The sequence below is a fragment of the Chelonoidis abingdonii genome, chromosome 22 (genome assembly GCF_003597395.2).
Source record: "Chelonoidis abingdonii isolate Lonesome George chromosome 22, CheloAbing_2.0, whole genome shotgun sequence".
Lineage (NCBI taxonomy): Eukaryota > Metazoa > Chordata > Testudines > Testudinidae > Chelonoidis > Chelonoidis abingdonii.
This window is the reverse complement of record NC_133790.1, coordinates 11,462,103-11,488,299: the sequence shown is the minus strand read 5'-3', so window position 1 is coordinate 11,488,299 and position 26,197 is coordinate 11,462,103. Positions and strand designations below refer to the sequence as shown.

The 26,197-nt window shown below is 42.1% G+C and overlaps 1 protein-coding gene across 1 annotated transcript in view; it reads left to right on the top strand.

The window, feature by feature from the left end:
- Positions 1-26,197, top strand: part of TMEM132D (transmembrane protein 132D) — a 440,368-nt gene that overhangs the window by 353,534 nt on the left and 60,637 nt on the right. Inside the window, exon 5 of the mRNA XM_032791207.2 lies at positions 22,152-22,295. Within this exon, the coding sequence (XP_032647098.1) occupies positions 22,152-22,295 (144 nt within the window). The remainder of the gene's footprint in view (positions 1-22,151; positions 22,296-26,197) is intronic.

Below are 26,197 nucleotides of genomic sequence, written 5' to 3'. Positions count from 1 at the left end.
AAGTAGAGAGTTGACTGTTTATGGAAAGGCAACATTAAGTTGGAATGCAAAACTTTGAACAGTTAATTAAAAATCAAAAAACAGAATAATAATAGAAGTAATTATCTGGGAGGTATTAGATCAGTTGTAAACCCAAGATTATAAAAGAATTAATCAAGAATAATTTAATATTTCATATTGAGGTTTTATATTTTTTCACTAATGCCAGAATCCATTCCATTAACCAATATAATTGTTTGAGGTAAATCACCCTATAAAAGAATTTCCCAGAAAATCAGACAAAATCTATGAAGGAGAGATTGAAACATAATCTCAGTTTTAAGACATGATTAGAGTAAAAAGGTAATCGTTTTTAGCAAGATCAGTTAAAAGTTGTATCGGTTATCACAATCCACATGAAAATAATGTGTGTGTAAGTGAAGCACCATCAGAAGAGGACGATGCCTGCTAAATATTAAATAAGGATCGTCAAGCATAACAATCAAGAAGTGTGTGCCTGATGCTTCATGATATATAAAGACATGTTCACGTCAGATTTCCTGGATTCCTGTGATTAATGGCTAATTATTGGTAGTATTGTTAGCCCCAAGGTGGGGCTAGGGCTCTGTTTTGTTAGGCACAGTATAAGCACGCAGTAAAAGATACCCCTTGCTTCCAAGAGCTTACGAACTAAAGAGACAAGAGAGACAAAGACAATAGTATTATTCCCATGTTGCAACTGGGGAACTGAGGTAGGGGAGGTTTTTTCAAAGGCACAAAATGGAATTAGGGATAAAGAAAGTTGTGAATAAAGGGATGCGGGGTGGGGGGGTGATTGATAACATCCTAGTTCTTTAGGGCCTGATCCAAATGCACTGAAAGTCAGTCAGAGCCTTTCCATTGACTTCAGTGGGCTTTGAGATCAAGCCCTCGCTGAGCAGAGCTGTTGCTTTATTGAGGAAGGATGGTAGTTTTGCACAGCCATTGGCTGCAGGGCCTCCAAGTTGTAACTGAATATGTCTGGGGGGTTGTTTGGCTTTTTGAGCCTATAAATAAGCTTGTTACACATCCCCATCGCAACCATTTATCAAGTTGCCTGCTGTCTGAGGGAGTATAAATGAAAGCAGAAGCAATATGGTGATGGGGGAGGGTTTCAGAGCCCAGGTTCCAGCCTGAGCAGGAATGTCTACACTGTTCTTTTTAGCCCCATAGCACCAGCCCTGCAAGCCAGAGTCAGTTGACCTGGGCAGGGAGACTTACTTTGTTGCTGGGTAGGCATACCCTGTATGACGCCTATGCTCCCTGCAGCACTGCCCTGCTAGGGGAAATGGATTCTCCACACCATGCCCTGGCACACCTCCCTGGGGACAGATGGCTGCCTCCCGTGTCCCCTTCCTAGTGCTCTTGTAATCTTATGTAAAGCCACGAGTAGCCTTTCTGCTGAATTCAGTGGGTGTTAGATCAGAGCCTTCCACAGGGTCAGCCAGGATGTGTCCATAAGTGTCCGAGGTTGAGAAGTACTAAACGTTTAGTAACAACTGTATAAAAGAGATTGCTCTCTCCTGTACAGTTAATACTCCAGAGCAGTATCGTTCCATAGCACACTAGTAAGAGCAGAAAGTGAGCAATACAGTACTCAACCCAAATCTCAGTTGGTTATTATTGATAGCAATTAATAAAATCCTAGAGGAACTGCCTAATGGAACCTAGACAAATAAATCAATCACCTTGATCTGCACGGCTTCTGTCATTCCTGGGCTCTGCTCTCTGTGGGTTTGGAGAAGACCAGCCAGTAAAGACCTCACTTTAGCAAAGGAGGAGGGGAAAGCTAATAATCTTGCACTGTCCTCAGGTAAAAGCTTGTATGCAATTTTCCCTGTACATCAGATTATGGAAATATGTCAAATATTCCAGATACAAAGTAAGTAATTTGATGTGAAGCTCAGATTTATTTTCTTGAGCACATTGAATTGACATTAACATAAGTTCTATGCAATCATTCCGGAAGGATTAAACATTAAACAATCGTTGCAGAACATACAATATAGTCTTAAAGGCATTGAATCTGTAGTATGCATGTTCCCCAGAATATTATTACAAGACTCTTCATGTCTTTTTTTCTAATGGCTTTTTGGATTCTCTATTTTCAGTCTGCTACAGCTAGATTTACAAACATCCAACAGCTTTTCTTCTTCATTCTTAATAATTTTTTTCACTGTAAAACATTTCTGATCATTCTTGTCTAACTGCTTCTTTAGTTTATTGCTTTTCTGTGGTGCTGCGAAGGAATTTATTTCGCAACTGGTATTATTTTTTGTAACTACTCATGTAAATCTATATCAGTGCAGATTGGTGAAGAAAAAGCAATTTGCCACAAATCTTCTGAGGCTAAATTCTCAAAGCAGAGGCCATTGGGTTCCCCATCTTTCCCTCAATCCTCCTAAGTCCCCATAAATTCTACATCTGCATGTAAAATCTCACACTGCTCCTTACTATAGGCTGCACATTAAAGGGCACAATATAGCGCTTAGAAAACAAATGTGACAGTTGAGGATATGGTTCTAAGTAGATCCATAGTCGTCTTTTTGGAAAATCTGTCATAGTAAATCATTTTAATTTGAGTCCATGTTCTAAGAGCAGCTAGGAGTGCTGTTAATCAACTCCTATCCCAAAGACTAACAGAAAAGTATGTCCATTCTAATTATGATAATATTCTACAAAATCCTTGGCCTTCTAAGAAATTGAAAGCTGTCTCCTCATTGCTCAGTATGACCAGAAGGAACTTCATGACAACAGTGACGATGTACCCATAACCCGCTCCAAAAGCACAAATGCTTGAACTAAAGTGGACCGGTTCTGACTCTATCCAGAAGAGGGCAGTGGTACACATACACACTGCCCAATTCATTGTAGTAATGTACGATTGCACAATGCCGTTCATCCCAATGGATCTTAAATGCTGTACACTGTTTCCTTCTAGAGAAAAAACTTCACCGACCACTGAGACTTCAGTGCACAAATTGACAACTTCTTCACTGGAGAAAGCACCCGTTTCTCTTACACAACTGTTTAGGAGAGGAATGCAGAAGAACCCAATACTCAATTGAAATTGCATTGGAATTTTAGCTACGCAGGATGCAATTACCTAAATTGGATTCTGGTCTAACCTCCCATCTCTTGAGAAACATGTAATTACATCTTTAATATTATACCAACCAGAGCTGAGCTTGTGCACAAAACGGTTTTCATGAAATTTGGCTGATTTGACCCTGAATGCAATATCCCTATTTCCATATTTCTCCCCCCTTCTTTTAATATTGTAACAAACTCCTGTTCATATCTGAATTCACATGTGTCACTCTACATTACACCTTGATCACTAGGAAATTTCAGGGCAGTAGATGGACTAGAATTCGGCTCTTCCTTGCACAGGAAGCTAAAAGAGAGCCTCTGCTGGATGTTTAGTAATACAGGACCTCTGACATGCACACAGAAACAGTTCTGTCTCTGTCCAGTAAAGGCCCATACCAGTTCATTGCAGTGGTTTGTCGATGATTCTTGATTTTGTTTCACAGCAGGTAAAACGTTGGATGTTCATCAATCTTTGCATCGAGATTGCATCCTTTCTGTCTCTAAAAGAGAGAAAAAAACATAAAGAACTATTTGCTTTTTCTAAGCAAAGGCTTCTGTGAGAACAAATAAAGCAGCACATTGCGGAAGTGAAATATAGGGCATGATCCAAAGCCCCTTGAAAGCAACAGAGAGACACTCGTTGACTTTGGTCAGCTGGGATAAGCACTCAGGCGTCTTGTCCTGAACTATTGTGTACACGGCATAGAAAACCTTTGGCTCTTGCTTCCAAAAATAGTGCAGTCATCCATAGTGTCAGTGTTAGTTCACTCCCTTGCCTGAGGGCCTGCTTTGAGTTTCAACCTTTCTATTTTAATATCATCTTGTAGTCTCCCTTCAATACTCTAACATTCCAACTGGATTCATTTCTATTCTACTTATCACCTCTTTAGGCTGTATCTACTTATAAGAAACAGCATAGGGAAGGCCTGTTTAACATGCAGCAACATCTAGGGTCTGACTGGACTTTCACTGAAGTCAATGGGAGTTGGAGCAGGCCCCCATTGTCTGGTGATGTGATTATAGGTAATATTTTCAAAAGTATCTAAGTCACTTAGGAATCTGTCCCATTTTCAAGTGACTTAGGGCAGATTTTCAAAGGTACTTAGGAACCTTAGGATGTAAATACGTACCTAATGGGATTTTCCAAAGCTGCTAAGCATGTGAGGTGCCCGAGTCCCATTGAAATCAAGTGACATAGGACCAGATTTTTAAAGTTATTTAAGCGGCTAATTCCCATTGATTTCAGTGGGATTTGAGCACCTAAATACCTTTAAAAATCTGGACCTTAGGAGCCTAAGTTCCATTGACTTCCAATTAGTCTTAGACTCCAAACTGCCAAAGTAACCCAGTTGTTTCACTAGAACTTCACAATGAGGTGTGCCTTAAAGTTTACTTTCACTGATCTTTTTGTATCTAGAGAGGAAACACTATTGGGCAAAAAATTCTGCCCTCGGATGCATAGCGGCCTTCATTGAGTTCATGCATGTGTGTCCAAGAACAGGCTTGGCTCAATATATTATACTTAGGCTTGGCGTGATTAGATTTTTATCACTGAATGTCGGTAAACATTGATTTCACTGTACACACAAGAACCAATAATAAAATATTTCCATCAGAGAGGCTCAGTAAAAAAAATGCTGCCTGAGAACTTAGTAGCGTTTGATTTAAGGATATTTACTTTGTATATTTTGACATAATCATTAAAACGCAAACATAAAGCTTTGACTTTTTTAATCGCAATATCTACTGTTATTAAATGATTGTCTGACCCCTTATAATTTCCCACAACGGTGAAAATGTAATTAATGAACTTATTTTAAAATGCTTAAAAATAAACATTGATATGATCCATCAAAATTATATTTAAAAAAAAAATCAAATTCTAGCAAGCCTAATCGTACTGGAAGATTACATTTTTGCTCATTGTCACTCTCATTTGTGTCTCTGTAAAAAGTTCTTTGAGTTAAGTGCTAATTACCAGCCCAACAGAGCCAGTTAGCTGCAGGCTTCCCTGCCATGAATCTGCTCATGAATGAACTTTGTCTTTGAGGCCAGTTTCCTTTGCAGGACCCCATGCTAGTTAGGATTTAGATCTGGCTGCTTGACAGTAGTAAGAAAGTCCTAATTCAGAATTTGGTATTAGAGTTTGAAGGTTAGTTCTTAAGGGAGCACTTGAAATGAGCAGCCTCATGGGACATCAGCATGCTAAGGACACTGATGGCAGCATGGAAAGCAGGAGTTCTCTTGTTTCCAGCAAAATGACTCAATTGCTTCCCCATTTGAAATATGTAGAACTAGTTTAATCATTGCCCCCTGGCACTGCCCTGAAAACCTACATTTGGAACCACTCTGAGACAGATTTCATGCCTCTAAATGTGCTTGTGCCTCAGTGTTATTAAATCATTTGCTTCTTGTGTTTCCACTATGCTTCTTGTGTTGGCTATAGAAGTTTTGTTGACATCAGAGAGTTTTGATACAAGAATATGGAACGGAAGATCAGGACTCTTGGGTTTTCTTCCCAGCTCGGCCACTGGCTCACTGTTTGCACTTGGGCAAGTCACTTAACCTCTGTGGGCCTCAATTTTCCCTTCTGGGAAGTGCAGAGGATAAACACCAGCCTCTCCAAGGTGTTATGAGTATTTGAAAATGGGTCATCACTATTACCGTTGTTGTGGCTGGCATCACCAGGTGATTCTGTTATGAATAGCTCATTTTCTTAGTATGCAAGTAAGATTTGATTTCTGGGGAGACATGCTGTGGTGGTGGTAGTTTTTGATCAGGCACAGTTTTTTTTGGGAAAGGGGGAGCTATGTGAGATGCAGAAAAATTTGCTGCTTGCCTTCTCCAGTCTGGGTTGTAGTGAATGAGGGAGTTATGTGTATATATGTATATATTTCATGCATCTCAGTTTACCTGTTTGATATCCTGCCTGACTGTGCAGAGTTAAACCCAAGGAAGCGGATGGGGAAGGGAAACAAACAGGAAACAAACAATGATAGAGATACGGCTCCCTAAGGGAACAAGGGAGGGGAGCCATTAGTGGGGGATGCCCCTGCCTGGATCCATCCAGGCTAGCAGGGTTTACCCTTCCCAGGCCTGAGCTTAGTATCAAAGGAGGTACTAAAATCCATAAAGGACCCTAGGTCTGGAAAAGGTTATCAGCAAGTGACTGGAAATGAGTCTCTGACAGGGAGAGACAGACAGCATGCTGCCGCCTGCTCCTCCCAGCCCAGAGATGGAGGGAACTGGGCTGAATGGAATTTACCAAATCTTGAAAGAAAAAATTCAGGTTTAGGTAAGAGGAAGTATGCATGAAGGCCCATTTTGTTTTTACCTTGTGCTCTGCATGCTACATACCTGTGGATGAATAATAATTATTTGATTTGAAGAAGCTGTGTCTGAGTCACTGTAAGCAGCTGCTGTCCCAAGCTCTCAGAGGAAAAGGGGGTAGAGGTGCCCAACACAGTTGAGCCTGTCACATTAACACAGTTGGGAAACGGAGGGCTGCCACCCAGAGATCCAGTTCAAGAGTGGTTTAACCACATGGGTCCACCCTTGAGAGTGGTGAAGGAAGCCAGGCCTGTCATCTGAGTGGTGCACTCCTGAGGGACAAAAAGGGATCTAAGGCACAGCTCGCCCTGTAACTGTGACACAGGTGTTGCTGCTGGGCAGCGTGCCCTGGAAGAGAGGATTGCCTGCATGCTGTTTGTGACTACCTTTGTTCCAGGACAGGGACACCTATAATGCACCCAGTCTCCATATCGCTGATTTCTCTTCCACTGGGAAGCTATTCTGCAAGGCTCTGAACATCTGCTGCTGCTCAGTAGTGTCAGAAGAAGGGGCAAATGTAGGTATTTGTAGGACAGTTGTGCCTAATGACTTCAGTCGAGGATTAGAGCTCTTTGGTGCCTCAGTGCTTTTCCAAAAGACATCTTCTGCCCCCAAAGAGTTTACAGCTTAGGTTAAAACAGAATACAGTAAAAAGAAACAGACAGCAAGGAAGAGGTGGAGAAGTAAAATAAGTTTGTCTTAGCGCAATGACCTTGGGTCATGGCAGACCGGCTGCCTAATTATTCTCAGTCAGCAGCGTCCTGTAGGCATCAAGGCAGAGATGAACTTTAAAGAGGGTTTTGAGGGCAGATAAAGTGGTAGGTAGCCAGGCAGAGTAGTGTGGGAGAAAACAGGGATAGGTTGGTGGTGAAAGCTGGCTGGTAGTTATTAAACGTTGGGAAAGTTGGTGGAGGGGAGGAAGTGTTGATGAGCTGGAAAGGCAGCTAGGGAAAGCGGGACCAATTCATCAGGGTTCTTTTGGGCGAAGACAAGAAGCTTGTGCTTTACTTATGGAGAATGTCAAATGAAAGGCACAAAACAGTCCAACGTGTTTATTGAGGTTAGTGCCTGGCATACCCAGAGGCAGAGGAGGTGTGTTCTGTGCAGATGCACCTGGAAATGAGGGAGCACTGAAGTGGTGAACCAATGCCTCTCTGCCCATATAAGTCAGCCTTCAAGCGCTCAGTGCAAACAAGTGACAGACAAAGGAAACAGGAGTCACCAAGGCAAACAGCTGGTCATGATCTGGTATCTGAAAATAATTGAAGGGCTCACTGCAGGGAGGGACGTGCAGTGTTTTAAATCACAAATGAAATCTCTCGTAAAAAACGCAGGCAGAGCACAGCAGACAGTTCATCACACTCTGAAAGACTGCACTGAAGATGTTTTCTGGTGTGAATCCATTTGCTGATAAAACACAAGAAAGAGCTAAACACTCCGAGAATAAAGACTTGAATTTCCATGGGCACTGCCTGTTTACATACCTAGTTGAATCCCGCTTGTCCTGAATTGGGGGCCGCATGTGCTGGAGCCCAGTTTCCCAGTGATGTGTGGGATTTGAGGAAATGCCCTCGTCAATGTTTGCGCCACGGCAATGGGTACTTTAGAAATACATAAAATATAAAATCTGCCTGGTCACCGGGTTGCTCTAATGTGTTCTTCCTCCATATTACTGACCACTACCGGTCAAAGCAAAGGCAGAGGAGTAGGATTGGGGACAGGGAGGGAAGAGTGGATAATGGGCTATAGGCATTAGTACAGTTGAGCAAGGCAGCCTTATCACTCGAACAACAGCCTCAGTTCTCAGAGCACAACAAATGCAGGAAGCACTTTGCAGCTTCCTGATCCCCTGGGCTATGCCCCCAAGGAACTGTCTGCCAGGTGGGAATGGCTGAAGTTCAGCTCGGTGCTACTGTGCAGCCTGGCATGCCCCCGACACCAGTGACTGCAGTGGGGTTGGCACAGGATCTAGCTGTGCAAGAGAGGCACAGAACAGCTAAGCAAGATTCAGGGTGGAGCCCACTAAGTTCAGCAGCCAAGCAAAGGGAAAAGAAAAAAAGAGGACACATTAGGCAGAGCTAGTGATTTGTTTGGGCACTTTTAAATTCTCCCTCCATCAAAGCAAATCTGTGCCATTCAGTTTGATCCCAGACTTTCTGGTTCTGCTAGACTCTGCAGTGCAGAGCTGCAAATATTGACTCTGCTGAATTGCATTTCCAGGGACTGGATGAGATCTTTCCCTTGAAGTGATATCCTAAAGCTTTCATTTTGTTGCTGGAAATCCCTAAACACTATCCCATCTTCTTCCTCATAAGAGTACCAGATCCCTGGGGCACCAACCTTTACATTAGATTTCTTAACTATGGGCCCCAGAATCAAAAGAACCAGCATGCTAGCACATCAATCCAGGAGCTGTTATCCTGGCTCCATGTGTGAAATCTTGATTGGGCTTAGCTAATTTTGCATGATGTGTCCCTACCAGTCTCACCAGTCTCAGCAATTCAGCAGCATCAGATACAGTAGTGTATTTGTGTACCTTGGGCCAGATCTCTTAGCTTTGCTCTTCTGAAAAATCAGCTTCCTTTGACAATCAGACATGCATTTTTCCCCCCGTAGCAATGTAGAAAAGCTTTGCTTAGGAAAAAGCAAAGAGGAAAACCTAACCAAGTATTTTTTTAAGAGTGAGCACTGTTGATTATCAGCTTAAGTACTCTGTCTAGAGACCAACATCAAATATGCATACAGAGCTTCATGGAATTAGAGTTTGGAGCCTGTAAATTAATTAGTCATTTCTCAGAAGAATCAGAGTCTGACAACCCACAGACTTCAGAGCTTGCATAGTTGTATGACTTTGATAAGCAGCCAATGTACACGGCAGTTTTCTGATGTCATCCTATATTTCTTATCACCGACAACCACCAGATCACCAGCCTCTGACTTGCCATGAGTCCAATTTCAAGAAGTTAAAAGTCAAAACATGAAGGGAGTATGGGCCGTTTTAAATGTGGGAGAAATTTTTTTTCAACTAGCTTTTTAAACCCCCCAACAGAAATCTGAGAATTTGACTCCACAATCACCTGGGTCTGAAGCAGATATTATACCACTCTGTAGCTTACTGCCAATGTTCCAAACTGGCTCTGCAGTAATTAGCCCAGCACTGTCCAGCAGATTTCAGGTACAATTTGCATGGTACCTGCTGCAAGGATTCCTCAGCAAAAAGTAGAAGCTTGAAATAGTTTAGTTCCACTCTGCAAAATAACTGTATCAAAATGGTCCTGTGCTTACTTACAGGTTTTGCTCCCTGTGTGTATGTCAGACCTGTATCTCTTAACCTAAGGAAAAGAATAATATGTTTTACTCTGATTACTTTTATTTGTATTGAAGTCATGCCTAGAGATCCCAGCTGAATTCTGTGCTAGGCACTGTACAACTATAGAGTAAGAGAGAGCCCATGCGCCAAAGAATTTACAATCTACATAGAAAAGACAGGCAAAGGTTAGGGGGAAAGGGTACAATGTGCTGAGCCATTTTCTGCTGTGAGAGAGTGAGGTAAAGTCTGTTCGGGCTTGTGCATCCCTGAGAATTACAGGACTGTATTCTGCCATGAACTGCACATGTGCAATCCCTTTGAAGATACTGCAGCAATGCAGGTGTAACTTAGGCAGAATTTATGTTACTGATGATGATGCACAAGCCAGAAAAAAACCCAGCTAGAATTTAAGACACTTGGGTGAGTTTGCAGGGCCAACAGTTAGAAAAATATTTCCACCTGTAAGCAGAGCAAATTTGATCTGGAGTCTGTGAGACACAATGAATGTGGAAGCCACAATCCAGTTTTAACAGATTAGAGCCACACTTTAACGAGATGGAATGAATCATATAAAAAATACAGCTGGATATTCTGTGCATTGAGCCTTAATTGGCCATTTCATTCCTGAGCTACGCAATGAGCTGCCAGAACTCCTGGGTGTTATGCTATGACATTCATTGGTGATGCGTAGAAACATATGAATATAGCATTTGCCATATTGAAACACACCTTTGTTTCACCAAATTAGGTACGTAGCACTTGCCTACTGTGTCAGAATGAGGTGCCTTTCATTCCTTCCTGGCCCTTGTTGTTAACAGCTTATGCCTTGGAGTATGAAATGAGTCTTAGACTGGTTCTTCTTTCCCTAAAGGTATTATTGGTCATAATATTAAAGGCTGTGCCCTTTTTAAAATCCAGCATTACCTCTTCAGACTCCATATTGGCCACACATAGAACTATCAGTCTATTTGTTGAGCTGAGATATTTCCAAAGATTTGTTCCTCATCGGATCTTGGATATTTTTGTCCTTTTGATTAAATTCTAATTTGGCTGCGGTAAATTGTATCCAATATTCAGACGTGAAAGTTCCTGTATCTTATCCTTGAAAGAATGAGTCGCTCATAGTGATTTCCAGAGGTCAGCTTCCTCACAGAGGTTAAAAATAATTTCATGTCAGGAATGTTCTCTGCATGCCAAGGGTACCATAAGAGGTAGGAGGGGCAGCTGTTTTGATGGCATTCATGTGTTGACTTCTTCCCTTGAGCAAAATCCAGTCATTGACTGCTCTCTGTTTTTAAGTGGGAAATTTGACAGCTGTACTTTTTAGTATCTCACTGGCTGAGTTTCACTGATTGTCTTCACCAAAGCTGCCCACTCATTCCCTACAGTAGTACCCTGGAGAATCTCCATTATAAAGAGGCCCAGAAATGCTGGTGCTCTGGGACATGTCATGTTTGGACAGAATCAGGTGGTTTGACTGGCTACCCATAGGTGCAATTGTCAGTTATTAGCCAGTTAACCAGTTATTGACCAAAAATTTTTAAAAAACCCACAAATTTGAGTATCTATTGTTATTGACAAAAATTACGGCATTAATGAATCCCCTCTAGAAATTCAACGTCTATTTCATTCGTTACACTAATTTCTGTTCTCTATTGATTCAAAAAGTACAATAAAATCTACAATATTCAGCTTTGTGCAAATGCAGTCCAAGAACTTTTGGAAATACTTTAAGGGCAAGTTGTTGCCTCTCGCAATCTGAGCCAAATATCCCTGTTGAGGTGAGTGGGCACAGATCCTGGCATTGGTGGAGATGCCTCTGCCTACACCAAGTGTGATTTTGACCTTATGTTGCTGTTGAGCCCGTGTAGTAGCAGGGTAGTTACTGGAGCTGTGTGAACTTTTTATAGCAAAACTCAGCTATTTTTGGAAATGAAACCAGCTGGGTTTCATGTGAAACTTTTTTGACCCATAAAAGTTTAATTGAGCTTCAAAGTGAAATATTTTGCTCTCTCTGGATTTTTGAGATTGAGTTTTGTGGTTTCATTTTAGTTCCTTAATATTCTGACCACATGGGAGGTTTTATGGGTTGAAATACCAAAACTGGAGTTGTTTTATGGGAAGAAACAGGTTTTTAAAATTCATAAGCTAATTATTATTACCATAGCCTAGCAGCCCTGATCATCAGTGAGGACCCCATTATATTAGGTTTCAGAGTAGCAGCCATGTTAGTCTGTATCCACAAAAAGAACAGGAGTACTTGTGGCACCTTAGAGACTAACACATTTATTGAGCATAAGCTTTCATGGGCTACAGTCCACTTCGTCGGATGTGTAGAGTGGAACATACAGCAAGAAGATATTTATACATACAGAGAACATGAAAAGGTGGAAGTAGTCATACCAACTGTAAGAGGCCAATCAATTGAGATGAGCTGTCATCAGCAGGAGGAAAGAAAATGTTTGAAGTGATAATCGAGATGACCATAGAAGGTATGAGGATACTTAACATGGGGAAATAGATTCAATTATATTAGATGTTGTACAAACACAGAACAAAGAGACACTCTGTGCCCAAAAGAGGTTACAATTTAAGTATAAGACAAAGGACAACAAATGGATACAGACAGATAGACGGGAGAGTACAAGGAAACCGTGAGACACTATACACTGACACCTCTAAGTTATAGACACTGTGGAGATGGGCCCTATAGAAAACCCACAGATGATTAAGTAGGAAGATAGGTAGATAGATGACTGAGATCATGGATGTCATCACTCACTATGCGCCTATTTACAGTATCCTAATATGGTTACTCATGGTATCTTACATAAGAACAGCCATACTGGGTCAGACCAAAGGGCCATCTAGCCCAGTATCCGGTCTTCTGACAGTGGCCAATGCCAGGTGCCCCAGAGGGAATGAGCAGAACAGGGAATCATCAAGTGATCCATTACCTGTCGCTCATTCCCAGCCTCTGGCAAACATGTATTCAATATATGTCATCGCTCCTTATTGAGACATTGTTTAAATTAAGTGGATTTTTAAGCTTATTACTAGTACATGGGATCTTTTAAATTATATTCTCATTTTATTATTCATTTATGTACATTTTACATTCGCTCTGGTGTATAATAATGTTACATCCACATATGTATTATTAAATAAGAGCTTATTAAGTTTTGAGCTATATTATGTTTAAGAATTTCATTCAAGATTAGATTTTAAGGAATATATTAACTTTTTTTTAAAAAAAATGAGTTTTTTAAAATAAAATTTTAATTATGCAAATTATTTCCAAATGACATTTTGGAAAGAGAGAGAGAGAGAGAGAGAGACTGTGTGTGTGTTGCCCTTCTTAAGGTTAAGGGTTAGTTCTTACATCAGAATATTTCACTGCTGTTTGGATTGTGGAAAAAGGAGAAGCTGGATCCAGAACAGGCTATATCAGTGAGGTGAAACAGATATTTCATGCTGTAGCCTACTGGAGGAATTGCCATGCCTGTACAACATTTAAGGGATCTGCAGCCACCTCTCTACTTTGCACTAGCTTGGATCTCCAATTGTTGCTTCATTTCTAAAAAGTAATTGAGACCTCACCCTAACATGCTCCCAAGAAATTTCAAGCAAGATGCATGCCACATGCTCAGGAGAGGCATTCCAGATGGCAAAGTCATCTAGCCACCAGGAGCAGTTTTCTCTTATTGTAATTTTCTGACAGACCTTGGAGATCACACGTGACAACATCTCAGTCATGTGGCAAGAATCTAACTACCAGCACTCCCCGTAATCCAGAACATAGGAGAGCAATCTACCAACAGTGTTGTGAAGCTTAGTTAATAAATCAAGCGCTTTGGACTCCCTGGATAGAAGGCACTGTTGGGTTATGTCATGTTATTGTTACTCTCTCCTGACTGTTTTGACGCGTATTTTCATAGGTACAGAGGATGGGGAAAGAAGCGAACTGCCTGTCCTGGTAGAGAATGGGATTTTTTTTGTTATTTTTAAAAGGACCCCAACATCTTGAAATATAGTCTCTTTTTGAGAGAGAGAGAGAGGTGATTAAGTCGTTTCAGTTGCTGCTTCTGCTCCCTTACTCCTTTTATGAATTTTTGTGCTTTCACAATCACATTTTCCTATTTAAAAATATGTTTCTATCCCTTATTGCTGTGTGAAAGTCCCACACCGTCAGCAGAGGGAGGTGACTATGGCCCCAGTTTAGGAAGGCAGTTAAGCACATGCTTAAATTCATCCTTATTCAGGAAAGCACTTAAGAGTGGGCTTCACATTGATCACATGCTTAAACTTAAGCTGATGCTGAGGGCTCTGTGGATTAAGGAAGCTTTTCGGAACAGAAACCCATCTTGTCCATACATGGAAAACAGTGAAACTGATTGTTCATTTGTCAGCATGTGGTGTATAGAGTAAGGAAACTGAATAGAAGGACAGTCCCCTCCCTCCATTTAATATAGGTCAGCTACAGTAACGTTCAGTGTCACTGTTTACACTGATATGTGCACGCGTGTCAAACAGAAGTATGATTGTCAAGTTTACACAATCTGGTTTTTTTAAGCCAGTCTCTAGTTCTGATGGTTGCTGAGGAAAGCTGGGAAATATAATCTGTGTGCACCCTGCAGACTCAGGAACCAGAAAGCAAATTAAAAGAACCCAAACTGTGATGGGAGTTTTTTGACTCATAATTTTTAAGTCAAGCTTATGATTCTGGGGGATCCTGACTCATGATTTCGGAAAGCCTGCAGTTGGGGATAGTATGTTTCAGCCAAGCAAGTTGCTTGGGAATGTCCCATCTGTGCCGCCCTGTCATGCAACTAGCCTCTGTGCCTGGCTTTAAAACTCCCACTTCATCTACCTTAATCATACAATTCAAAGATGTCTTCAAGCTATAAACCAATTAATTAAATCTTTGTCCTCACAACAAGGAGCTGCAAGATGACTCTACACTTTGTGTGGTCTCAGCTTCACTCCAGGACCGCAGACTAATCCGATATAATAAAATATCGGGTGTTAGGAATTAATAAACATGAACCGTTTCATAGAGACACTGCTGTTTGCTTTATATTTCCCCCCTTTAGCTTTCTTGTTCGGCAAATCTCCGATATGTTGTTGTTTTTGTTGCCCATCCTTGTAGTGGTTAACATAAGGAAAAAAGCTGAATTTGACCACATCCTTGAGGATGTCAAGCATTTATAGTTTATTGGTTTAGAAGCTTACTAAATTTAAACAGAAGCGTTAATATGGCCTTTGGTTCTCTTGACAGTTATAAACTCTTCCTTGGGGGGATTTCTGTAATGCTGTCTAATCAGCTTAAGGAGTTAATTAAACAGCTGTCACTTAGCTTCTTAATTCTGAGACTTGATGCTAAATAAGATTTTAAATTAGTTATGCATGACTGAGGCATGGATTCTGTGATACAGCTAAGATGGCTTCCAGCAGAAGAGAAGGAGAAGCTAGACCTCATTTAAATAAACAGTGGGATTCTGGGTGACACCCAGATTAATGCTCTGGAGACTGATGCATGGAAAATCTATGAGGAAAATGGAGGGTACCAGTGAGTGCCAAGTAAGACAGTTTTAAGATGAGCTATTCATTCTCATTTGATGGCATGTACTTGATCTTAAGAGGTTTTGATAACTGTTATTCTCTTCCCTTGTACAGTCTGTGGACATTAAACCCAAAGGCTGAGATACCTACTAAAAACAGTAAGGAACATATGTGTGTCACAAAACAGGTGTCAAGTCTGAATAGTTTCCTTTAGTTTAAATAAATGTGTGTATTGAGATCTGGCACTCTGGCTATGAGTTATAGTATTTCAATGACCATTTAATGCTTCTTTCCTTTGTTTGTATAAAGAAATGAACCACAGCAGATGTACTGAACATTAATATGTTTAGTCATATGCATCCCACATACTAATTTCTGTTGTGAAATAACTGAAAGCTCTTTAAAAAATCAGTATGTCGTTTAGAATTCCGATTCCGTCCTCCGACTCTGAAAATCAAGAGCCAATTTCTGTGCTTAGATATAAATCCAGAGTAGCTCCATTGAAATCAGAATCTATATATTTAAAATACCATTTCCAGAGCTCATATTTCAAGCTTCCTTGTATTTTGCTGCTTGTCCTCAGAGCTAAAGGCTGTGTGCTGCAAATCAGCTCAAGTTATTTTGAGAAAACATGCCTGTGGGTCGCCTTTGAAAAACAAACTGGTGCCTTGTTCACGGTTGCTTATGGTATTGTGTGGCTTCTAAGGGCAAGGGGGAAAGGCTACTAAAATAAATTCTTTAATCCTGTTGAAGTGCTTTTGGAAGGGAATGTTGATGATCACCACTTTGTACTTTTATATGAAACAAAGTGGCCCTATTATGAATCCAATGCAGAACCTCAGACATTAAGCATGAGTCAGTCGTCTGCTTGTTTATTCAGGTAGTCATATGAAGACGACCATTTGGCTGTAAGCATAGGGCAAAGGAAGAGCTAATGGGAGGAGGGGGAAGAATCACAAGATTTACAAAGACATTATTCCTTTCTTTCAGTGTAGTAATTATAGGGCAAATGGCATCCTAAGGGAAATTAAGTTGCAGGGGCACTACCAGTTACAGATGGGCAACTAATAGGCATTCACATTTGCCTTTCTGGTTCTCAGTGTGTTTCTCCTGGAGGAGTTTATAACCTCAATGGTTTGATATGAATCTTACTAGATATGCCCACTCCCATTATGGGGAGAGAAATCCTTTCATAGGCTATTATCATTTTATTTGATTATTATTGGGTTTTGGTGTGCCTGAATTATAGAGATGTGCACCAAAATACACTATATAATGATTATAAAAGATCAGCAGCTTTTTACAGCTGCTCCGGGAATCAACTTTTACTGGACAGAATATTAGGATAAAGCCTTTCAAAGCCTATAAGTATTCCTAGTTGTATTCCTCTGGCATCAAGTCTCCTCTAATCCATGATGGCTATGGACAAAGAATATAATATTTCTTCAAAAGATTCCAGTATCATTTTAGCAGCAGAAAATATCACTTTTAAATTAGTAACTCTTTTAGATTTATAGCTTACATGTTGGGAATTTGCTTTATAAATCTCTGTATAGGCTAAATAAGTATCATGTTTGTTTCCTTGGAATGAAATAAATTTTTTATTTATTTTCACCAGGGGAACATTAAGCCTTTTCTAGCCATTAAACAAATGACTGAAGAAACATTTTTCATAGCCCCTGCTCTTTTAATTGTTGTAAATTCATTTCACACTTCTACGTTCAAATGGGAAATGCAGATCAGATATCTAAAGAAGAAATTCTCCAAGTGCATACAGGTGGAGTTCCTGAAAACTGTGCAGAAACAATAAGTTTTGGCTGCTGCAAACTGATTCTGAATATTGCTCGTTTCGCATTGCACCTCTCTTGATGTATCAGAGGGATTTGTCTAATCTGCATTCACCAAGTGCTTTGATGCTTGCTGATGGGAAATCATGATCTTATTTCAGAACGTTAGGGATTTCTATAAGCTTTAGGAAATCTTTCTTTAAAAAGTTTGCAAAGTTTCTGAGGAGACTTTTGTGGTCCTTTAAAAAGTGGCAATGTCGTATTGTGTCAAGCTGATAGGAGTTTGGCATCATGCAACCCATGCTTTTTTAGAAATGGACAAGCAGGCCGATTTTGAGCTAGATCTAGAGTTTGGATCAGGATCCAGATTTTGAATCCCTTGAAATCTGAGTGATTGGATCCTGAGTTTGGGGTAAAAGACAGTCTCTAAGCAAAGTAAGAACCAACTTTGTTTAGGTTCTTATCCCACGAACACTTATTTTTATGCCTTTGAGTAGCCTCACTGATGGCAATGAGATTATTCACATGTATGAAATTAAGCACATGCATCCGTGTCTGCTGGAATGTAGTCTTTAAACTGTAAGGATACAATTGGAGTAGGGACCAGGTCTGGCCGCATTTGTACAATACCTAGTGCCACGGGACAGATCCAGCGGGTTGTCTTGGGCAGGGGCAGCAGGTATTACAGGCTGGGGGAGGGCCTCCCCAAACAGTCAGGCATGGCCCCTCCCACACACACCCCTCCCGCTCTTCCCTGTGCTGTGGGCCCGGCTCAGGCTGGGGCTGGGGTGGTGAGGCCCGCTCAGTGCTCTGGTGCTAAGGGTGCTCTGGGGTTGGGGCTGCGCTGCCTGCCTTCCTTGTGCACTAGATTAGGCAAGTTGGGGCCACGCTGCCAGCCCAGTATTCTGGGGTTGGGGGTGCTGGCCTGGGGATGGACTGGTGGCCGCAGTGGGGGGCTCTGGGCTGTGGCAGGGGGAGGAGAGGGCGTGGAAGAAGCTGGGGCTTGGGTGGAAGGGTCAGGACTGGGGGCTACCCTCCTTTAGCCAGTGGTTCATGCTCTGCCCATGTCTCTGGGTTTTTAAAAGATAACACTAATACTTGAAACTCTACCCAAAACTCGGTCCAAATCTAAACTACCAGTGCATTAGATTAACTTTTTTTATGCTGCTTTTCATTTTTACATTCGTTTACCAGTACCTCTCCGGTGAAATCCATAACAAGAGGCTGCTCCCATGTTTTTCTAGCTCACTTGAGTGTCAGAAGTAGCAGAAACGTTATGACGCTGTCTGTGTTCATCATATTCCAAGCCATTGTTTGCAGACCAAAGAGAGTCAGATATGGTTCTGATAAGCTTTAGAACTACTAGCTGCTTCTCTAGCAAACGCATGAGCATTTTGAGGTTCGTCCTCCACTAGCTGTTAACTAGTGTGACAAAGGTCCTCCTTTGGAGGGTCCTGCGCTTACTGGTGGATTTGCTTGCCTTGAGGATTCACGGCAGCCCTCAGTTTGGCCACCTTCTGTCACTCTCCTGTAGCCATCTGGCCTGACCCTGTCACACTGGGGACATTTTTCATTTTGAGCAGCATATCTCATTAGTCAGATTGTTTGCAAAAGCTCATTATAAACTTTCCTTCCCTATGTGGAGTTCCAGCAAGGGCCTGCACTATACGGTACAGACTAGAGAGATCAGGCTACTCACATACCAGTTCCAGCTTAATACTAAGGCCTGGATGCTGCCAACATAACTTTATTACTGTGAGTAAAATCCTGCTGAAATGAAGCGCGTGCACAAGGGACTGCACCAACAGGGCCTAAGGTCTTGGTTCTACAACTCTTATCTGTGCCTAGTAGCTTTCAATTGACTGTGGTCGGGCTACTGGTTAGGGGAAGCCTCCCCGCCTCCAAGTGGGTATAAGGTTTGCAAAATAGAGCCCTATCTATACATTATGCAGGAGACTCTCAGTGGTGCATCAGTTTAAAGAAAAAAATTAAATCATCCGAAAATTTTGTTGCAAACCTCCCGAAGATCCTGGTTGCCAGAAAAATATGTTCCGTTCTGAGAGCAACCGTATGCCCACAACTGCTGGGCCTCATGCTGCAGGCTGGCGGTCCTTAGAGTCATTTACCTTTGTGTGACTTGTAATTTTAGAATATCTGAAGGGTTTGTCGACTGGTTGGGGGATAAGAGGGCCTTTCTTCTTTACCGTTCTTTTTGTAAAATTCTATTTCCCGCTCCCCTTAAAGATCATGAGGTTGCAGGGGTGGACTCTGGCAAGGCAGCTATCAAAAGACAAGGAGGTTTTTTTCCTTCTGTAGATACTGCTTTGATCCCAAATAAAGTGTCTGTTCCTTAAATAGTGTGAAGAGCCCTTTTTTTTATCCCCAGCCTTTTGATGAGAGAGATCCAGTGCTTCCCCTCTCTCTACCCCAAGAGACAGCAGGGGGAGTCATCGGCTTCTGGCTACGTGGTTTCAATCTTACTTTGTTTCCTTCCACAAGTGAAATCAGGGAACCCATAGCATGAGCTGTTTAGATAATGAGAAGTTAGCACTCGCGGGACGGAGGGCTTTGGAAGCCTTTAGTTCATAAGAACCAGTTGAAATCAAGGAGCTCTTTTTCTATGGGATATTCCTTGATTCAGAGGCCTGGTTCTGAAAAGCTTAAAACCTTTCCAGGAATGAGCAGCGCCTTGTAATTAGGAATGGAAGAAAGCAGGAGCCAAATTGTTCTCTCTGTTTCCCTTAGTGTAAATCAAGGATAACTGCAGAGAAGACAATGAAGTTACACCAAGGTAACCAAGAGCCCAATTTCGTACTGTGTTTCTGAGTCGAAATGTAGTCATACAATCTGAGCCACAGTCCTTAAAATGTATAAGTAATGCGGCAAGCAGGTAATGGTCCTTTTGGAATACATGTGGCAATAGTGATATTATAGTAATACTATTCACTGAGATAGCTCATTTCATGTAAAGAGCTCAAAGCACTTTTCAGACAGCTTTACTTTTTGAGATATGTATTATCCCCATTTTACAGAAGGGAGACTGAGACACAAACAGATGAAGCAACTCGCCCACAGTCACATGGCAAACGAGTGGCAGGTCAGGGTAGTTTCCAGCCTCACCATCCCAAGCTTTAAGAACGAGACACACTGGTTCTGATTCTCCAGTGCCCTGCTCTCTTTGTAATCACTTACACTTGATCTGGTTAGTTGCATTTTAAATTCTCTCTGCAGTGGCATAACCAACTATGCAAAGTGGAGAGCAGTGGAGACTGAGGCTCATTGCCTGTGTTTATACAGCCCTAATTACCACAGTGTCAGAGCACCACACAGCGCTTAGTGTATTTAGCCTCACAACACCTCGATGAGGTACGGAAGTACTATTGTCCCCATTTCACAGATGGAAAACTGAGCCACAGAGAGGCTAAGTGACTTGCCTAAGGTCACTCAGGTAGTCTTTGACAAAGCAGGAAATTGATTCTGGATTTCCTAGGTTCTAGACTAGAGCCTTTACCACTGCACCATCCTTCCTCTAACTATGTGAGCACTGTTTTCTCTGAGGTTTTCATAGAACGTCCATGGCTACAGAATACAGCCTAGAGCAGGGCTCCAATGGTTAAAGAATAAGGCTTAAAACATGATGGTACTTTCAGGTGACCAACAGGGCTATTAACTGAGATCAGCATGAAGAGGTCTCCTAAAGTAGCCACTGCTAAATACTGGGCACTTACATGCTCATACTGTGTGGAATCTCCTCTGGATGTCATCCTCTAATAGCTGACTGATATTCACTGAGTTGCAGTCAGGGAAGGGGGAGTACCCTAACAGCTCTGATGACAGAAGAAGTTTGGCACCAGAACTTTGCTGTACAGAATCAGGGAAACTCTTGAAGCACAGAGCTACAGCCATACGTGTGCAGCTGTATGAGAGGCAGCTGCGTTTAGTGGATAGAGCACTGGACTGGGAGTCAGGAGACCTGGAAGCTATTCCTGGCTCTGCCACTGGCCAGGTGTGCGATCTGAGGAAAGTCACTGCCGCTCCATTTCTTTTATCTGTTTAAACTGTCCATTCTCAGGGACTGTCTCTCATTCTGTGTACTCCACTTAGCATAATGGGTCCCCAGTCTCAGGTTGGACCTGGCGCTATTATAATAGAAATAGTAAATATCAGTAATTAAATAATGAACACTGGGTTAAAGAAGGGGGCATTCTGAGTGATGTGATCTAGCACTCATCCAAGTCAGACCAAACACATTGCCTCCTCCATATATTGCTGGTTCGTACTATTTTAAAGATCAGCGTACCAGAGCCTGCTCCTCAGCCATCCCCAAGAGAATGATTTTCTGCTTTCTACCCCATTAGGCTGGCTAGACCTTTAAAGACTGTCCTCTCGTTAAAACACCACACCTGGCTAATATCATACAGTGCTGCAATGCTACAGCGTTCTGAGCATTGCTATTGAGTTCTATAAGGAGAGATCAGACACATGAAAATGGAAATCGTGGCCCCATGGAAGTCAATCCCATTGTCTTGCAAGGGGTAAGGATTTCTCTCCTAAGGGCTTGTCTGCACTACCCGCCAGATTGACGGGCAGCGATCAATCCAGCAGAGGTCGATTTATCGTGTCTAATATAGATGCGATAAATCGACCACCAATCACTGTAGCGTTGACTCCAGTACTCCACCTCAACAAGAAGTGCAAGGGGAATCAATGGGTGAGCATCTCCCGTCAACACACCACAGCGAAGACACCGCAGTAAGTAGATCTAAGTACGTCAATTTCAGCTATGTTATTCACATAGATGAAGTTGCGTAACTTAGATCGATCTCCCCCTCATAGTGTAGATCAGCCCTAAATGTTACCTTCCACTTGGTGCAACTTACTCTACACTTGTCCCATCCTCTGTGCCAGCAATTCTTGGGAGGTCAGTTGAAAATTAACACAAGCTTCGTTTTTGAAAGGCTAGGTGAAGAAGAGGAGAGCTGGTGTTTGATGACAGAAATGTGGGTGAGGAGGAAGCATCTAAACCAAGGATTTGTTGTTTGGTCTTTTAGGAAGCTGAGATCCTGAACACAGCGATTCTCACTGGGAAGACTGTGGCTGTCCCTGTCAAGGTGGTCTCAGTGGAGGAGGATGGAACCGTGACTGATCTTCTAGAATCCGTGGAGTGCAGGTCGTCTGATGAAGACGTAATTAAGGTGAGAATCTGTCATTTAATTAAGGGAAGGCCACATCCCTGCAAGAAACGCTGCCAGTAGTGTTCTCGGACATGCCTGTGTGGCTAGTTTAATCCTTTCCTGAATATCCTTCCATTAAAAGACAAAGAATTATTATCATCATTGTAATATATAGACTGGTGCACTGGGCCTGTTAAAACACACTGAAAACCCCAAATCTCCACCTGGCATCCTGGGGTGTGTTTGTCAAAAATAAAAAAACAGATAGGGAGGACAGTGATTGACAGGGCACAGCAGGATCCTAACTACACACCTGCACCTGAAGGTCTATCTTAGCTCTACACCCACAGATGATTCATATACGCTGGGATGACTCTGTCTTGGCTGGCTATGCTGGCTTCAGGGCAAAGTTAGCACAAACTCTGATGCAAGGGAGACTCTTTGTGTTTGCGTAACTTGCAGTTCTCTCCCCTTGGTGTAAATCTGGAGTAGCTCTGCTGGGGTTAATGGCATTCCAGCATGGTAAAGGCGCAAGGGCTAAATTCTGCTCTCAGTTCAATGGGGTTGAATCAGTCAGTGGGGCTACACTGGGGTAACTGACAGCAAAATTGGTCACTGAATGGCCAGAAGACAGTGAAAGAAGGTTTGTGTATTGTTAAGTGTAACTTACACCCCCTACCCTCTTATTAGCCGTTTTCTCCTGTTTCATCCCTCTCTTCCAATCCCGCAGTGAATGTATCTGCACTGCAGCTGGGAGCAACGTTCCCAGAACAGATAGACGGACCTCTTGTAATTGGGCTCGCACGAGTGTGCTAGACACAGCTATGTGGACAGTGCACCACTGGCAGAGGTTTGGGCTATTCACCCAGCTCAAGCCCACTTTACTCCCTGGGTCCACGCTCAAGTGGCTAGCTCAAGCCTCCCCTGCTGCATCCAGGCAGCTAAGTTTTAGTGCATTGACACAAGCCCACCAGTGGAAGTCCGTCTCCCTGGGGCCATGGCTACACTGGCGCTTTACAGCGCTGCAAGTTTCGCGCTCAGGGGTGTGAAAAAAACACCCCCCTGAGCCCTGCAAGATACAGCGCTGTAAAGCCTCAGTGTAAACAGTGTCGCAGCGCTGGGAGCTACACCCATAGAGCATGTGGAGTATGTGCAGCGCTGGGAGAGCTCTCTCCCAGCGCTGGCGCTGCGACCACACTCGCACTTCAAAGTGTTGCTGTGGCAGCTCTTTGAAATTTCAAGTGTAGCCATACCTTTAGTTGTGCAGCTCACTCCCTGCTGCAGTGTAGACATACCCACTAAGGGACTGGAAGTGGAGCTGTACCCAGTGAGAGCGTTACGCCAGGTTAGGCTCAGCTCAGACTTGCTTGTGCTGTGTAACTCACGTTACGCTTCACATTTTCTCTGCCCCCTTGTCTCTAGCTGAAGTTCATTTGATTTCTTGATCATTCCTAGCTCCTCTGCTTGAAAGGAAAGTAAACATATGTATTAAAATGGAAAAAGCCTTGAGAAATGCATCCAGAGATGGCAAGTGCTATGAGCCTTATTCTGCTGAGGACCGTAAAATGAAAATGAACCTCCGTGTGATGGGAGGAAAATTGTTCTGCAAGTGAAGTGCCTTCCCACTCATAGGTGTGATTTGGAAGAAGAAAAAAAAAGAAAAAAATTGTGACAAAACACAAACACCTACACATGAGAAATTACCCAATGCGTGTGATGTCTTCATGAGAGAAACACACTGAAGCATGATCCAGTTTCTTTTGCCACTGATCTCTAAGTATGGTAACCTGACTTCCAGGACTCTGCCTCAGGGGACTGGTCCTGCAAATCTTTGGGCATGTGTGTCACTTTTCACACAGGAAAATGACACACAAGTGTAAAATGACTCACATGGTTTTCAGGATCAGGCTCCAAATGTGTAAGTAAAAACTGCAGCTAATAAACTCTGCACGTTCTACATCCCTTCAAGCCAGGTGGCATGCGTATCCCAGTCAAATTTTCACCTCTGAGCTGAGGACACCTCTGAGCTGGAGTTCAGCTTTTCCTTATTTCAGTTCCCAGTGCTCAGCACTCACAACTGCTCCTACTTCAGAATAAAAGCAGCCTGAATTCATTCTCCATTCCTTTTTTTTTTAATTTTCACTCACTTAACCTACCAGCAAATTGTTAATGCTAGAAATTATTTTTAAATAAAAGAACTAAATAAATTCATGGAGGATGGGTCCATCCATGGCTTTTAGCCTGGATAGGGAGGGATGGTGCCAGAGGCTGGGAATGGGCAACAGGGAATGAATCACTTGATGATTACCTGTTCTGTTCATTCCCTCTGGGGCACCTGGCATTGGCCACTGTCAGAAGGCAGAATACTGGGCTAGATGGACCTTTGGTCAGACCCAGTGTGGATGTTCTTATGATTGCCTCAAGATGAAAGGTTCAGATCTGGCTTTTGAAGATAAAATTAGATGATCCTAACAGTCTTCAAATCTGTAAATCTATCTAGTGGACATCTCAGTCATAGAGGTTTTGATCATGAAAGGTGCCGAGTACCCTCAACGCCTGTTGACTACAAGCCCGACTCTAAAACAGTTACTCTTCTGGCTTCAATGGGGATTAAGCACCTCACAGGAGATAGTCAGATTGGGCCATATTTTTTTTTCTCATGGGTGCACAAACCTCATTATGCATATACTGTAATACATGGTGATGTGCTATAAAGGGTTGTAGATTTCACCATCAGCTTTCTGCAGGAGTGAAATGGCCATTTGGTTTATTCAGTGTGGAGTAATACAGCTATGAAGACTACAAGTTTTTAAGAAACCCGGCTTATCCCATTTGGTTGGTATCTGTTAATGAACAAGGGAGGACAATGATAGACAGTGCTGGAGAAAGACAATGGTGTGAGGTGGGTACAAGAAACCTAACAACAGAATGACAACAATATGGGTTTGTCTGGAGTTTGCCATTATCACCTCAGAGCCTTACAGCCGGCTGGCCTTAAAGATAGGCGTCTCTAGAGGAGAAAATGAGATAGAAAGCCAAAAATTAGAGTTAAAACCCAGGCCAACTAAAAGCAAATTCTTTTGTGAATATAAAGTTGTTGGTTTTTTAAAATATTTTTAAACCTAACCCTTAATCCGCCAACAGGCCTCAATCACTATAGGGCTCTCCCTGAGCTGGTATAAATCAGCCTCATTCCATTGACTTCAGTGGAGCTGTGCCAGTTTACACCAATTGAGGATCTGGCCCTGTGTGAAATTTTCTTCAGCCAAAGGTTGACAGGAACATTGCGCTCTCTCAGCTGCTCATTTTCCCATTTTAATTTGGATGCAAACACCAGCAGGAAATTTTTAGCTCCAAACCTATCGTCTCTGGGCCCTGTTAGCTGATATGTCTTTCCTAGTGGACATCTTGTAGCATTGAAGTGAGACTGAAAGCTCCATTTTGTTCCAGTGGTGCACACCACCAACTGGAGGCTTTGCTTAATATTCCTTGACTTGCACCCTTAAGATCAGTGCAGGTAATCAAATGTTACTGTCAGAGGAACAACCTGCTGAGAGCTTCAAGTTTACCTCCAGGTTAAGGAGGGAAGTAACAAGGTAACTGAAAAGCTTGAAATGCATAGAGCTGTAGATGGTGAAAAGTGACTTTTGTTAGCTATATTTCAACTTTTCTGTCACGGGATTGTAACTAGAGCTGTAGAAATAACTTTTGTTTCAGGTCAAGCAAAATTTTGTATTTTGATTACGTCAAAACATTTCATTCATCCTGTAATGAAACTTTTTAAAAATTATTTTAATTAAATTGCAGTAAATTTAACAGTAAAATGTCATTTTGAATGGAGAAATCTAAATGTTTTCATTTAAAAAATGGTTTTTAAATAGGGTTTTTTCAACTGTAACAGTTTGTCAAATTCAGCGCAAAGT